Raw genomic sequence first — 17,193 nt, 5'->3', positions numbered from 1 at the left:
CAGTGTGGTAACAGAGGTCAGTGGTGGACAATAAATCCAGGCTTATGGTCCATAATAGTTCAAAAGGTATTAATAAGGCTAATCAGATTAAGTTCAAACCTACAATCTGATACTGGCACTAAAGTAAGATATACTGTTCAAACACCAGTGACAAGAAAGCTGTCCTGTTCCAGATAAAACATTTACTTAAAGATGAGACAAACAGTGGAATAAAGCATAAAGTCACATCAACATTTTGGAGCATATCAAATACCTGTTCGTGCAACACTTAATATCGTGTGCATTGTGCCTTTAGTCCACATTTAAGTGCTCTCGTCCATTGAGACCTAATCCTATTAATGGGCCGGTAGATTAGGGTCAGCCTCGGGATCAGAAGGATTAAATTAAATCTCTGCTAAACAACTGCACCATAACAAAGAGCAGAGACAGAGATCTATGATAGGTATGATAGGTTATCTTTATAAGTGCTCTGTCAGTTACTTCACTTTGAGATACGGGTTCCTAATGAAGTCACTGGTTCAGATTTCAGAGGATTAACCCTTTAAATTCCCCTTGTTTTCTGAACATTACTAAAAATACAGCACATGGCACATGCCACTACTATCGTCAACTATATAAAGAATTAAAGTCTTACTTTTTTCAATAAAATGTTTTACACTCAAATTAAAAGCATTTAGTTTAAATAATTTATTCTTGAATGTTTAAAAGAAAATCTTAAAGACGTTAAACGTTTTGAAAAAAATGGTTTATTTTAACTGGTTGCCTCACGGGGGCCACCGCGTGTCATTCAAAACTAACAAGACCTTCATTTATCTTTGGAACACAAATTATGACATTTTTGATGAAATCTGAGAGCTTTCTGACCCTGGATAGACAACGATGTAACTGACACGCTCAAGGACCAGAAACATTGTTAAAAAAGTCAATTTGACTTCAGTGTCTCAACCCTAATTTAAACAGTCTTATGGACTATTTTAACAATGTCTTTCTTACTGCCTTTCTGGTCCTTGACCATGTCAATTGCCTTGCTGCCTTTGCTCTCAGATTTCATCAAAAACATCTTAGAGGATTGGAATGAGGGCGAGTAATTAAGGATTTTTGAACTATCCCTTTAAGGTCACATGACTAGTATACTCCTCTTTTTATGTTTTCACTGAGGGAAATAATCTGCTGATGTAAATTGTAGTCATATTTTGTAATGTTATCTAGCTCAGTGGTTTTCAGTCAGGGGGCTTCAACACAACCAAAAAAAGTACTTAAATTCTAATTTAAGCTAAAATGCTAAAATAAATAAAATCATTTTGTAAGGTATTACAAAGATAATAATAAAAAATATTTCTTTCTTCCGACTCAATAATTGTTTGTTGGCTTTAATAGAAGATCATAGAAGAAAATCAATAAATGAATTAGTTATACACATTAGTGTATATATATATATATATATATATATATATATATATATATATATATATATATATATATATATATATATATATTAAAATGGCTCATGTCCACTGAGGGATATGTCTCGGTACGATTCAGTATAATACAGTACGGTTCATAATTTCATTGTCAGTAGTTGTGAATAACACTATATTTAACAGGCATTCATTGTCTCATGCATCTTTTATCTGTTCCTGGTCATGTAGTTTTGGCTAATACAAAGTTATATTTAACTTCGTATATTTATTTTGACCTTTACCGTAGTACAGCACTGATTTTGTTTGCTTTTGTCTTTATTTTCTCCGAAGCCTTATACTTTTATAACGGCTATTATTGTTCAAAAAAGGAAGATTTGTGGTAATTGTCAAGCTCTATTGTCGATCGCTGCTTTCCCTGATACACCACACCTATCAAGTAAAAGTAGTATTCTGTTATTAAAAAGCTCAGAAACAAGCAGCTTTGTCATAATTACAGTATATTAGTGTAATATCCGCAAATCATTGAATACTAAGTTGAAGAACAAGGGGCCTTCAAAGTAAAAAAGGTTGTCCGCTTACCTATCTAGCTAACCCAAAGACGGGTTGAAAATGATAAAAGACTTAACATTTCTTTTTGCACTTTTTTATGTAATATACGTTCATTGTTCCATGTAAAACCTCACAGGCTAAAAACGTGCCATTTTTGTGTAAGGTCAGTGAAAGTACTACCTGACCGCTGAGAATGTTTCATGAAGCATCACTTGTTGTACACATGCAAAAGCGTTTGTGTAAACCAGGCTTACCAGATCGAGCTTCTCTGATTTGAGCCGTATGTGGGGGTCCAGCGAGATCTTGGGTTTGGAAACAGTGGTTTGTCTCTGCACGGTGGAGGCTGAGGGGGGAAAGTGGGACAGTAATTCACCTACTTTAAGAGTCATACTCACATTAGAGCATTTAGTGGCGAGTGCTAGTTAGCTGCATTGGATACCGTGGCCTTAATGTTTTTTTCATTGTCTGGGAGCTCAAACGAATGAGTATTATATTAATACAATAAAGATTATGAACTGTGTGAGGGATTTGAAACGAGGGGTGGAGAGAGATAGCGATAGAGAAAGTCAGGTATTAACACCAGCGCTTTCAGCGGCGTGTGTATTGTTAAGCAACGATGGCTGTAAGAGCTATGAGATGATCACCCCCAACCCGGGACACGCTCCTGCAGGGGATTTATCTGCCTTCTGACGCTCATGATTGACAGCTTGAGCTCAGACTCGTCAGCCTCACGCAGACTCAGACAGGTCCCATGCCGGTACGCACAGCAGGCGCTCGCTCAGGGGCACTGGATTTAACAGGTGGTACTGATGGTACACAATCCAGGACAGCTAAAACAATCCAGATTAATGGTGCTTCTATGAATGCCCCGGAATTGTAAACATGTGGAAAGTCTACTAGTTTACACAATTTGTTTTATAATTTATTCAGCCTCATGTTGTACAGACATGTATAAAGTCCTTTTCTTCTATGAAACACAAAATGTGAATTTTTGATGAATATTCCGGCTACTGTTTACCTAATGAAAGTGAATGGGGACTCACTTCCCCATTAAAGGTGTCTATTTTACTTAAAAGGATAGGATAGGATTCTAAACCAGTATGAGTTTCTTTCTTATGTTCAGTAAGAAGATATTCTGAAAAATACTGGTAATTAAACAGTTGTTGGTCTCCATTGACTTAGTATTTTGTTTCCTGCTATGGAAGTCTATGGGAACCAGCACAACTTCACAATTTAAAAAAAATATTTGCTTTTGTGTTCAACATAAGAAAGAAACCTATACAGGTATAGAACGACACAAGCACTGTATGCTCACGGTTATAAAACTAAATATAGCTTCATGCTTCATGTCATTTTCAGTGACATTATCCCCTTATCCCATTCACTTTTATTATACGGGGAAAAAAAAGTCTCAAAAACTCTCAAATTTAAAGGCCAAGCTCAACATCTAACATATAAGCAAATTCAAATTTAAAATAAGTTTGTATTAATTTAATAGTGTCATGTTTAACCTCCACTCTCAGAAAACTGTCACTGGGGTCACACCTTTTCAAACGGTACTAACATGAACATTTTAGGTAATAATGTGTACTAATATGTTGTATTCATGGGTTAAAAAAAATAACATTTTAGTTTTTGTACTCAGTGACAGCTTTTAACCTTAATTTAACTCAAAAAGGGTGCAAGCCAGTTGTAAATATCCCTCTTGCATGGTGAGCAGAATTCTACACCAATCTCTATGTCTCTACAAATCACAATGATTAAAAAATGACAACGGACGAAGATAAGAATGTCTCTGAGCCTGAGCGCATCTAGTCTCCCTTTCTAGGAAGGACACCCAAAAGGGCTTTTGCAGGATTACAGCACCTATTTAATTCCCATAAGACAGATCTTCCTTATTCTTATAAGATCTAATCAGCTAGTCTGGATAAATGGTAATTAAGTACTATACACTTTATAGATGTCAAGAATGATTAGAATGTTTCGCATGTAAACACAACGCCATCCAGAGTTCAAGGGCGAGCCAGGCATGCCTGCATCCCGTCTAGATTAACCTTAAGCTCTGGGCCAGGGATAGCCTGATGGACAGGTGCATGGTACACATCTAAGTTTGGACACTGGACATCACAGCCATACTTGAAATCTCTGAATGTCACTGAATTGCATTAAATAATCATTTACAAATGCAAAAAAACAATCTGCGGGTTTGAGGTTTCATAGTTAATATCCGTAATATTTATATATAGGTTATATATATATATATATATATATATATATATATATATATATATATATATATATATATATATATATATAGGTATATATATATATATATATATATACATAGGTTAATTTCATAAATACAAATTTACTTTGTCAAAATAGCTAATTTCAGTAAATGTTTCTTCCACTTGATATATCTAATACATGACACTTTCAAACACATTAAACACAAATCAAAATCATTAAACACAATCGGCCTTTTTTAAGCGTGAATTAAGTGTCAAAATGTGTTTGGGATCTTTGTGTAGACAAATACAATGATAAATCGTATATAAATGGCGATTCTTTCTGCATAGAAAGATTTCAGTGTCTGGAAAAGTGACTTGACATGTTAACATCCACTCTGACTGCCGCTTCGAAGTATCTAAGAGCATAAAATGGACTTAAGTGGCTTTCTCTGTATGGTTTCTTTAACAACTTATCAATCCCGTTTTGTGCCCCAAGAAAGGATTACGCACTGTGCTCAGCAAACCAATCTGTACCAAACAGCTACCCAGCTGCTGTGAACTGAGATAAGAGCACTATCTGACTCGACATGAAAGAGGCCTTCCTCTCTTATTCTGGTACGTCTTCTAGAATTGGATTGTGTAATTTCAACACCTCACATACATACCCGAACCCTGGAGCACCGAGAGATTACTTTGCAACTAGCCGTTGATTAAAATCCAAACACTGCTACTGACTAATCCCCAATCTCCCTCTCTGAAAACAAATAATTGCTTTGCAAGAAATCCTGTTTCTCTGAGCACTGCTTAATTTTAGATGCTACTTGCACCGAGGCAAGGTGCAATATGTAAGGTACAGTAACTTAAAGAGCAACTACTTTCTGTATTCATGAACCTGCACTTCAGCACCACTGGTTAAGTATTTTCCCTTTTTGTCTGTAACCATGAATGATTTAAAAAAATGTACTTTACATAAAAAGTTACTTCCTGGAAAATATTTAGATTAAATTAAAGGTTAATATTGAAAATACATACAAATTATTGTCCGTATTTTAATTCAGTAAGAATATCATCTTATCCTTTTGTAAATATCCTTGTAACAAGGATAAATGTGTATTGTTTTTTTATGGAAAAATATTCTGAATTATATTTTTAGCACTTATAATTCCTAATGCAGAATTGTTATTGTAACAGGTTTGGGTCTTTAATGCTCTTTTTTAGATCAATATTTTAAAATATGTTTCAAATTTAAATTAAAAGTTTATATTTATAATTCTTTTTATAAATGTAATTTATTCCTGTGATGACTTTTCAGCATAATTACTCCAGCCTTCAGTGTCACATGATCCCCCAGAAAAAAAGAAAAACATTTCCTATCATCAGTTATGAAGGCAGCTGTGCCTCTTAATCATTTTTTGGATTTCTTTCAGGATTCTTTTATGAAAGGAAATTTTAAAATAATTATTTTGCATTTATTTGAAAAAGAAATCTTTTGTAAAATGATCAATGTATTTACTGCCACGATTAATCAATTTAATGCACCCTTGCTGATTGAGGCTCAGTTTCACTAAACAGATTTCCGTGCATGACTCCAGTGTTTCAAGTCGTCTTTTATTTCTTGAGGCAAATTAGAAATAACAAGGCTTGGCCAATGGTATGATATGCAATTGAAACGTGTTGTTCTGGCATTCAAAATAAATTGATACGTGTGAAAATCCTCTCCCTTCTACCATCCTCCTCCTATAACTACAGCCATTTCAAGCACGAATCGTTTAACACATGCTTTTTGTGGGGCATTAAATAATGGTGCAAATATTTGATGAGCGCAAACATTAGTAAAACATACAGAGTGATTCATCTGAACGCTCTCCTCCCATAACTTTTGCTTCGAAAGGTTATGAAATTAGATTACTCCTTCAAAAAGGGAAATACGAGCCTTATAAATAACAAAAACTGCACTGTTCATGTGGGTGATGAGAATGGGTGGAAACTAGCAGTAAAGCTTATTAAGATAGGGTTTAAGGGGGTCAGACATATGAGTCCACTTTCGTGACGTACCTGAAACCTGTATGTCTGGAGGGCAGATATCCGGGGAGGAGGAAAGCACTGGAGCTGTTTCCTCTCGTTGCATCTGCAAGAAGAAAATGATAAAGCACTGCACGCTTAGCAGACAGACCACAACAAGCGTGTGTATTCTCTAAACCGCAAGACTCTTGTTGTTGAAATGCCAAAGACATGGCATGAACCGTACGCTAGTAAACACTGACCTCAGGAGATCGGACATGAACTTTTAACCGGCTGGAGTTGTATCCGTTTCCAACCCCCCTCTGAACTCCATTATGCAACGATGGGCTGTTGGAAAAAGGTCCTTTTCCTGGGATGAAGGCAACATCCACCACTGGTTCCTGACTTCAAGGGCAAAGAACGAGGATGAAGGATACGTTATGTAAAAAAGTGAACAAACATACCGATTAATTATTAAACACAGATCAAAAGACATAAAGCTGAACACTGAACAGAGTGAATACCTGAATTTGACTTTATTCAGCACACTTTTGGCCTCCTCATACGTGACTCCTATCAATGACTCCTTGTTAATGGCGATAAGCTGATCTCCGGGTCTGAGCCGTCCATCCTATAAGGCCAAAGGAATGAGAATCCTTCCTAAATGTTGCTGATCAGTCAAAATTCATGGCAGACTTTCAGTTTAAGGAAGCGGTGCCAACAAGATCAGCAGGAACATAAGCCACGGTACAACTCATCACCAGGTGGAGACCTCTCTCATGTCACAGAGGACACCACTACAGCAACTCCATTCCCTCGGAGAAACCAGAACTACACTGAGGCAAAAGTCTCCGATTCGAGGGAATACTATCCGCTCCCTGGCTTTTACAGAAACTGGGGGTTTAGAGATGCATGAAATATTAGCTGTCATATCAGTACTGGGCAAAAATGTCATCAGTTTTGCTCTTAGTGCACATATAACTCAATTAAAATAATGAGCCTGTTAAATTTAACCTGTTAAATGTACATTAAAAGCCACTTTCACTGGAGATATTTAAAACACACATAGATTTTGAGTTTTTAGTTTTTTAGTAGTCTCACAAATTTATTTTAGACTGATATTTGACGTCTGCCGATACATCACTTATTTGCTTAAAAATATAAATAATTGCAGTTATTGCCTAAATTTCCTTATCTGTGTATCACTAAACTACTACTCAGAAGTTTGTGTCCAAGAAGATTTGTTTGTACATTTTTCTCTTATGCTAGTTACAGTTATTTGATTTTAAAATACAGCAAAACAGAAATATTGCAAATTAGTTTTAATTTGAAATGGCTTTATTCTTATCTATTTTTCAAATGCAATTTATTCCTGTTATTGCAAAAAATCATTTTCAGCATCGTTACTCCAGTCTTCAGTGGTGCATGATTCTTAATAAATCATTCTAATATGCAGACTGGCTGCTTATAAAACATATAAGCAGCCAATCAGTGATTAACAGTTGTGCTGTTTGATATTTTTATAAATGAAAACGTCTCTTCTGTCACTTCTGATCGATGTAATGCATACTTGCTGAATAAAATAAAATTTCTAAAAAACCTTAAATGTACATATTTTACAACAAATTATTAGAAATATTAAGAAAATTATTATTACAGTTCTAACTACAGCAATAAAAGTGATTCTTGTTTTTGGAGACACCACTTGCATGCAAGTAAAAGCTAAAACCAAGGGCTACACAAAAAACAGGGTTTATTTCAAATGTTCTGATCATTGATTATTATTAACGGATATGCATGGGAGCTTATATAATAGGGGTCGCAGATGGCCAACAATCTGACACCGAAAATCTAAGTGATATTGAATATCTTGGTTTCAGCACAATAGTCGTGTAGGTGAATGCCACAGCTCCCCTGCCCGCTCTGAGTTTTATATTCCAGAGGGAGGGCGATGCCCTAGACGGCCTTCTGTACACCTGACCTCTGCAGTCTGCTGTGACAGCACTACCCATCCCCAGAGCAGTCCAGCGGAGCCAGGGAAAACACTCAAGACAACGTAAAGCAGGGGATAAATTGCTTAGACGGTTTCCAGGAGATGTCTACCTGCTTAAGAGGAAACCTTTGCTCTGGCTCAGGCTATAACGCACTACTCTGACATTCTAGGATGTCATCTTCACTTTAATCCCAACCTCCTCTGCGATAAAGATGGCTAAATGTGTTAGAGCTTAATGGTAAGGTGTAAAAAGCTGAGTGATCCTTGCTTTGGGAAAGAAGATTCTTGGAGGTTTGTAATCGGTTTCTTCTTCAGCTCACAGTATACACTTGTGTGACATGTCCCACTCAGTTATGTCCACTGATCTCTGTCGTTCTCTTTCACTTAATCAGTTAAAATACAAATGACGATGCTTACAATTGGTAATTAGCTTAATATGCATTCAAACTCCATATATACGAGCTGTCAACACAAGCTCACCTACTCATCTATTCAGCACTTGTTATTCTCAGAATTGAACAGTTAAAACACAACTAACCAGTGGTTCGCAAACAGGGCGGCTTATCTAACTTTCAAGGGCGGGCTCAAGATAACTTAAATATAGCAAAACAAGCATCAAAGCATCTAAAACTCCATATATATATTTATATCAAGCTCTAGAACATTTACTGAGCTGAAACAGTATATATAAGTATATATTTTAAGTTATTTATACACTTTTTTTAATTAGACTTCCTATGTGAATGTGCAACACACACAAACTCAAGAGGTGGGATTTATCGCATGAGCCAACCACAGCTGATCATAACCAGTCATACCCATCAAATGAAAGTATATGACGATGGAGGCATTGCCTCATCTCACACGGCTTTCCCCCATTCATTCTCAATTAACCCCCACTAAACCCACCGCAGGCTTTAGGGGGTCTGTTAAAACTCAATGAGCTCAGGGGAGGAAAGTGAGACTCCCGCTGAAACTTTATCTTCTGGTGTCGCTGTTGGGCAATCTTTCGATTGACTATTTAGACACTTTACATGATATTTTTGTGATATTGCCATTGATTTATTCTTGTACTACAAATTTTAGTCCCACTTTATATTAGGTGGCCTTAACTAATATATACTATTGTATTGCTGCTATTGAGGTGAGATATGGTAAGGTTAAGGAGAGGGGATTGGTGGTACGGTTTAAGGTTTAAGGGTGGGCTAAGGAGTAAAGAATTGGTAAACAGTGTAATTATAAATAATTGCAGAAATGAATTACAGATGTATGTTTTTCTATTATTTCTATCATAAATTTTCAGTAAATCCTGAACTGGTAAAGCCATTGGGCCATCAAATTGGAAATTGCTGGAAATTTTGGTCAATGGGGGTAAAAAAGGTTTGAGTTCCACTGCAAAAAATGTTTTTCTTTCATTCTTAATCCAGAACTTGTCTTAGATTAAGTTATAGGTTTCAGTTTTACAAATTTAGCGAAGTGAGTTTAAACATTTTGATGAATCGTGATTTCTGTGTACGCCCAGATTATGCACAAACAGATTATGCGCACACAGTTCATTACAGAGTCGCACTCTCTCACCCGATGACAATCTCCTCCAGACAGCACTTCCTGGATGAAAACTGCAGGGCCATCAGGTCTGTTGGAGCCACCGCCGATGGTAATACCCAGACTGCAGGAGCGAGCGATTGATATCAGCTGAATCACCCCCTCACCTGGGTGACTGAAACCAAACACACACAAACTCTGTAAGACTAGACTGAACTTTTGGTAAAAAAAAAAAAAACTTACACAATTCAGTAAGCTAAATTTACAACTAAATCATTGTTTCTCCGTACCTTAGGGAGCGTAGCAAAGGTCCAGTAGTGTTGTAGTTACTCTGAGACCCAGCTGGACTGAGCAATAGAGGACTTTGAGATCTGGATGAAGACCCTGATGATGTGCTGTCCAAGTATCTGCCTGCTTTAGCGCAAAAAAGATGGATAAAGACGTGATGGAAAAATGAATGATCATAAATTTCCTGATATAAAACTAGGTAGTTAGTAATTGTGAAAGTTTTTAAAAGAACCACCAGAGGGCAGTGACACAACCCATCAATTCATCTATTTCAACAATAACAACAGCTTTAGTATCCAAAGAGTAAGTATATCCAAAAAAACTAAAAATAAAGCTTGTTATAAAACTACCTAAAAATAAAGATATAAAAATTCTGCTTGTTATACAGTACCATTCAAACCTGGAAAAATTTGAATCTTATTCATCTATAAAGAAATAAATACTTTTATTCAGCCTGGAGTTGCATTAAATCTATAAAAGATTACAATATTTTTCTATTTCAAATACATGCTGTTATTATGAAATTACTATTCATCAAAGAATCCTTGGGGAAAAAAGTGTGCCGCCGTTTACCTAAAATATGAAGCAGCACAACCGCTTTCAATATTAATAATAATACAGAATATTTATTGAATATGTCTTCAGCTTTGCCATCATATGAGTAAATTAAGCATAAAAAACAGCTCTGTGAATGGTTTAAACAGTATTGTAGATGCAAAAGGAGTGCTGAAATCAACAGAAGCTGTCATGTTCAGAAAAAGTTTAAGTTTGCAAACTGAACTTTGTGTTATTGTCAAAAAAAAACAAAAAAACGTTCAGATGAAGAATTTTGACCAAAGCTCCGTCTCATTTGCACTTTTCAAATTAAAGACTTTTTGCTGCGCTTAAAGCAAGTTACATCATTAGAATATTGTACACTGAGGGGAGAGCAGGGATCAGACTGAGCAGACAGTGCATGAGCACACGCTCCGCTCCCAAAAACTTTTTCCTGCGGAGCGTCTTTCCTCCGGCAGGAACAGATGTTCAAAATTGCATAATGGACAAATGCGCTGTCTTAAGCCATTTTCAAGGGCTGATTTGTTTCTCCCCTAAACATTATAATTCTAATTGACTTGACTCCAAAAAGAGAGATTGTTATTCGAAAACACAAAAACAGCTTGTGTTTCTGCTTTTATATACATATATATATTTGACAAAGAGCAAAAATGTAGACGTTAAAAATAGAGGATGATGATCAAAATATGTGATGTGAATTTCTCCCTCTCCTCCTTCAGTTTTGAGGATCATATTGCATGAATCAGCAAGGTTAGGGAAGATCCATTTTAGCACACCTGAGCACAGAACTGAATGCTTTTACAAAAGACTATGCCTTTAAAATATGCATCTTTCATTTACTGTAAACTTGACAGTGACTGAAAAATAGAAACCTACTATGCTGAATAGGTGAATTCCTGGTAGATCCTGTGCTTCCGTTTGAGCCGTATTTTTCAAGGAGCTCTGCAAATTCTCTCCTACACAAAGACAGCAGAGGAATTAACAATAACCCCGGTGTAACCGACCAAGAAAAAAATAAAACCTTCAATAACATCATACAAAACAACCCAAATACCTTTAGACACCTAAATGACATAACAGTTCTTACTGCCCTCAGATTATGTAAGACCAGCTTGCACCATTCCGAAATAATATCATGTCAGTTAATTCGTTTGTGAAGGACTCGGGAATGTTATCTACGCAATCCAAATATGCTTTAAGCAGATATATACGATTCTCTAGAGGGCAGTATACAGCGATTAAAATACTCCACATCATATGTGGAAAACATGCCAAATAAAAAAATAAAATAAAATAAATAATAATAAAAAAAGATAATAATAATTTTGAACAATAACTGAAAAAAGGAACTATATATAATCTTATACATGTTATACATAGGACCGGCTGTTTTCCAGTAAATGTTTTTATGAATTTGCTGTTACTGAAATATATAGCAATGCCAATGGATTTTGTGATCAGCCTATTGAGTAAAAATAAACATGCTGATTCTCTTTAGTTGCCTTTAGTTGGGCTGGGCAGCAACTACAGTCTATTTAAATATTCCCCTCCATCTCAGTCCATTTTCCCCTAGACACCTCTTGAGTGTCAAATATAGGTCAACAGAAATGTCCTGTCACTGGACTCAAATCATATTCAGTTATGTGCATGTGTTCATTACGCACTGGTGCACAGCCTCGGCCACTGGCCTCTTTACCTACATGCAGGTGTCCCTGAGTGGCTCCAAAGGGACATGTAAATCTGAGTAGACCTTTGCTTCCTTTAACCACACTCCGAAGCGACTTTGTGTGTTCAGAAGACTATATAAGGACAGACAAGCCTTCAAAAACTACTGTAGACCCATGGATCTTTATTTTCTTCCACACTAGAGCCGATTCGTGTTTATTCTAAGCCCAAAATATCTAGGTGTACTCAAAGTGACAGCTTTCGAAGTACATGATGCAATGCAATAAGAGCTTTTTCCTCCTTTTCCCTCGTCCTCAGGACGGGTTATCGGTGCGGATTAAAAAGAGGGAGGTCAGACAAGGTTACGATGCATATGGTAAGGAGCCGACTCTAAAAGGCTTGAGCGTTGTCTCAGTAAACCGCCGTAGATACATGCACATTCTAAAGTGTCTTCCTCATAAATACACACAAACAAAAAGCCCAGAAATGCTGCGCTCAGTCTTCCGGTCCCTGAAGACTTCCAGGTTGTTGATATGCGGGTGAAGGCAGCGGAGGTCTTTGCATGGAGGCAGCGGAGTAATCCCCTCAATGCGCATTGGTTAAGGGCAGAACGCAGATTAAAGCATGGAGACGCAAGGACTCATCTCATCATGGCTTAAACTGTGAGTCTGTTCTCATTCTCCCTCACTCTTGCTCCCTCTGGTTCTTCCTTCATTCATACAATCCGCTGCCAGTCCAGAGCCATGGGACTGAATCTCCTGCCAGTCTGTCCGTATGTAAAGTTCAAAAGTACACTGTGGTCATGCCACTCACTCTCGCAGTAAACGCATCTGGGATTCTGCATAATGTATGTCTGATACCAAAATCTGGACAAATTCCTATTAATCTTGTATTCTCAGCTTACTCACTCATTTGAAGTAGAAGCCGCGTGAACAGGTGGTTTTGCACTATTCTGTCACACGGCACTATTACGAATACTGGAAAACTGCTATTAGATTTCACAAATGAAATTTCATGTAAAATATGTAAAACATTTATAAATACATTTGTACTGTGTACCATATGAAAAATGGATATTCATTTTGAAGTTTGTTAAATATTACATTAACTGTTAAATTATCTGTGCTTTTAACCTTAAATGAGGATTTTAGGTGACAGCAAACTATAAGGTAGGGGAAATGAACAAGCATAAGTACATACACTAATACAATATTATAATCCAAAGTTTGGGAACAGTACAGTTTTTCTTCAAGACATTTATACTACAAAACACTTGATCAAAAGTGACAGTAAAGCTGTTATAATGTTATAAATGACTGATTATAAAGTGTCTGGAACAGGGATGTCAAACTCAGTTCAACACACATACTCTGCAGTTTTCAATTAAGCCTAAAGGACTTGATTAGATGGCTCAGGTTTATTTAGGGTCGCATTTAACCTCTGCAGGGCTCCCTCCCTCCGTGAACTGAGTTTGACACCCCCGGTCTGGAATCACAGTGTTTTAGTTACTTCAAGAAATGAATCTTTGAATGGCTTTCTTATAATTGTTTCCGTATATTAGCATAAAAAAGGAAAAAATTATGCATTTCACAAACGTACATAATAAAGGTTCGTGCCTGATCGCTCTTTAATTAAAAACAATAGACCCAATTTAAGTAAAGTTTTAGAGAGTGAAAAGGTCACTGGCATTTCCATGAGCAGGAATGCTGTTTTTCCATTTATAGTGTTTTTCTAGTGAGTGAAGTGAACAGTGGAAGGAGGCAGTATGGGAGCCCTGTGGGTCCAAAGCTTGTCTTTGAATAGCACGCCAAGAGACTCACATGCACTGCCAATACTCAGTCAGATCTAGTTTATGAACAAAATTATTCATCTTTCATTGAATTATTTAACATGTCATCCAAGGGGTGGACATGCAAATGAAATATACTCAGGTCAGATATCCATAGATCAAATGTTACTGTGGCAGGTTGGCAATAAATTTGGACTATAAGCAGAAAAAAAAAACTTCGGTTTGCTCAATGTCATTTGATAACTTAATGTTTTTTCCGATTTTTAGTCTTAATTGAAATGAAGTCTGTGATCTTCGGGTCTTACCTGGCTTCCTCATCTCTGGCTATGAGAAGGCGCATGTGATTGGTTGAGGATGCTGCTCTAAGAATGTCCACCGCTCTGCAATCGAACAACAATATCAGACAGTGTTTTAAAAGTGCCTAATTTTGTTCTGCTTAAAGAGTAAATTACCAAAACTTTACAATTAAGTCATTTTCTCTATGGCCATCACAGAACGTTTACACAGAATACAAGAATATATTAATAAAAACAAATAGGAGAGCAATGTATGTACCGTTCACTTGTCACGCCAATCAAGCTTTCACCATTAACTTCCAAGATTTGGTCTCCAGGCTGCAGGTTTCCTAATAAAACATTAATAAAAGTAAACACCATGAATAAAAACCCATGAAATGACTTGACAAATATATCAATATTGAATAATATATAGTATCATTCTTAATAACTTCACCATATAAAGACAGACTACTGTTCAGGGGGGTTTGTAACATTTTTTTTTCTAAAGAAATTAATATATTTTCGGCACGGATGAAATAAATTAATCAAAAGTGAGAGTTAAAACACTTATAATGTTACATATATAATGTATATAATTTAATGTTGTTATAATGTAACAATTTCTTTTTCAAATAAATGCTGTTTTTTGTTTTTGCTGTTCTGAAAAAAAGGTATCATGATTCTATTAAAAAAAAAAAGTAAATATTTTATTGCCATAAGCAACTTCTCAAGTATATTAGGGTCAAAAATGGAAAAGGGTTTAAATAAGTGTAAAACTGCTTTAAAATGTTGTTTTTCCCAGAAAAAATAAATATCATACATTTTCCCTGATTTACAGAAGACACCCAGTAAAATGTTCAATCTAACAATATTGCCAGGCATATTTACAACAAAAATCAATTTCAAATACTTTCTTTATTTAGCCACTATCCTAGGTTTTGCCCATTTGTCAGTAAGAATTGTTCTAATTTAAAACACAATAACACTTAATAGGCTCATGTGTATATTTTAATAAACATGTTGTTTGAATGTTTACATATATATATATAAATATACATTTCGGAGGTATATTAAATGACTGAATGACAATGTAACATTATTTAAACCAAATTTTATTCTCCAACACTTCTTTGAAACCTTAAAAGTAGACTTACATTTAATGTGCTTTCTATATCTTTTTTATAAATCACAAATTTCTTTTTATGCGGACATCATAAAGTCTTCGAACCTTTAGGAAACTGTACCAGCAGAAGAGACAGCATACAGCCCTCAATCTTTTTTTTTTTTTAATTTCTGTAGGCCATATTAATAACATCTCTCTCGAATGTAGGTCAGGGATACATCTTCTCGACCCCTTCCACCATTTCTTCAGAGATGTCTTGTCAGAACAAATCAAATCTGGAAAGGACCAAGCTGTAAAAGTCTCAGAGGGGTCACCTATGTCCTACTCGCTCCACTTCAGCCAAATATCACCTTTGCACTGTCCGATTTTACAGACACCCAGGATTATCGGAACTGTGAAAATCTGGTTTCGTACAGAATATCTGTCTGCCGGGTAAATACCAGCATGCTTAGTTTTGTATTTCCACCAAACCAGAGCAATCAGCCAAGAATCTCGCTGACTTCTCTGAACGGTGAGCTGACAGAAATCGCGTGTTCGGGCTAAAAACAAGCAAAGCCCCCTCAGAGCGCATGCGCCCATATAAGCTCCCATATACCCCGTGCTCGGCAGCAGCAGAATGGGAGACAGACTCTAATTCCAGTCCGTCAGGGGCATTAACTCTAAGCACAGGGATGACGCTAAACTCCCCTTCACACGTGAGAGACTTAAGCAGAGGTATACGCAGTGAGACAGACAATCTGTTTTGCAGAAATGTAAACAGCTGCACTGACACAGTTTCCTTTCTAACTCTGTTTCTGAATGTTCACATTTCTCCGGTTCAATTTAAGGGGCTATTATAGTTCACATTCATCAGATTTCAACGTATGCCGCAGTAGACGCTTCCACCGATAATAACAAGATTGATTCATTTTGTTTATTAGCATAAGCTGCCGAATATAACGTGGATCAAAGCAATTTAATTAAACTCACTGGTCGGAGCAGATTTCAAGTTCCCATGCTGAATGACTAGCTACGTTTTGCTTTGTGTAAAACAATTTAGGAGACCGCTTGTATAAATGTTAGGGCAAATTATGATAAAAAAAAAAAAAAGAAACTTACCATCACTGGAAGCAAGGCCACCAGGTAAGATCCTTTTCACATAAACACCATATTCTTCTCCTGTTAGTTCTTTCACACCACCGATCACTTTGATTCCTTAAGAAAAGACAAAGCATGCTTTACTCAAAATAAAATACAACAGTTCTTTACAACTTACAGGAATGCACGGCCATTTTCATTGACAAATAAATGCCACTGCATTGCCAGTATGAACTCACATGCTCACAGGTGACTGTGAAATGAAAAACCTGAACATTCACTCTTGTCTGTGAATCATTGTTTTTCTAAACAAGAGGAGATAAAGCAGACTTATATTTAACATGAACACTAGACAGCTTCAGCTGATGCCTTCTGAAAGCTTTAACTCTTATTCGTTCCATTTAAAATGCCAAAAACATTTCAATAGTTGAAAAAACAAAAACATTCAAAATCTTATATACTTTGTACCCTATGCAATGTAATTCGAAAGATTTTTCTCAAAAATGCAGTTCTTTTGAAACGTCCATTAATAAAAAATAAATAAATCCTGAAAAAAATATATAATTGTTTTCACAAAAGAATTAAGCAGCACAGCTGTATTCAACACTGACGATAAGAAATGTTTCCGAGCATCAAATCAGCATATTTCTGGAGTAAAAACAAATCATGCTTTAAATT

General features: G+C 36.2%; 1 protein-coding gene across 4 annotated transcripts in view; it reads right to left on the bottom strand.

Moving 5' to 3' along the window:
• Positions 1–17,193, bottom strand: part of si:dkeyp-72e1.9 (syntaxin-binding protein 4) — a 37,599-nt gene that overhangs the window by 7,167 nt on the left and 13,239 nt on the right. For 2 of the 4 annotated variants that reach the window (XM_043234922.1, XM_043234921.1), the window contains exons 3-12: positions 16,537–16,632; positions 14,593–14,662; positions 14,343–14,417; positions 11,460–11,539; positions 10,031–10,151; positions 9,774–9,915; positions 6,727–6,833; positions 6,466–6,607; positions 6,257–6,329; positions 2,225–2,313 (exon numbers count right to left, since the gene is read on the bottom strand). In XM_043234922.1, the coding sequence (XP_043090857.1) occupies positions 2,225–2,313; positions 6,257–6,329; positions 6,466–6,607; positions 6,727–6,833; positions 9,774–9,915; positions 10,031–10,151; positions 11,460–11,539; positions 14,343–14,417; positions 14,593–14,662; positions 16,537–16,632 (995 nt within the window). Of the gene's footprint in view, positions 1–2,224; positions 2,314–6,256; positions 6,330–6,465; positions 6,608–6,726; positions 6,834–9,773; positions 9,916–10,030; positions 10,155–11,459; positions 11,540–14,342; positions 14,418–14,592; positions 14,663–16,536; positions 16,633–17,193 lie in introns of all 4 variants that reach the window. The other 2 variants (XM_043234920.1, XM_043234918.1) reach the window with 1 other exon arrangement.

The sequence above is a fragment of the Puntigrus tetrazona genome, chromosome 3 (genome assembly GCF_018831695.1).
Source record: "Puntigrus tetrazona isolate hp1 chromosome 3, ASM1883169v1, whole genome shotgun sequence".
NCBI classification, from domain to species: Eukaryota; Metazoa; Chordata; class Actinopteri; order Cypriniformes; family Cyprinidae; genus Puntigrus; species Puntigrus tetrazona.
The sequence above is the reverse complement of the archived record's forward strand: the minus strand, read 5'-3'. Positions and strand labels throughout refer to the sequence as shown.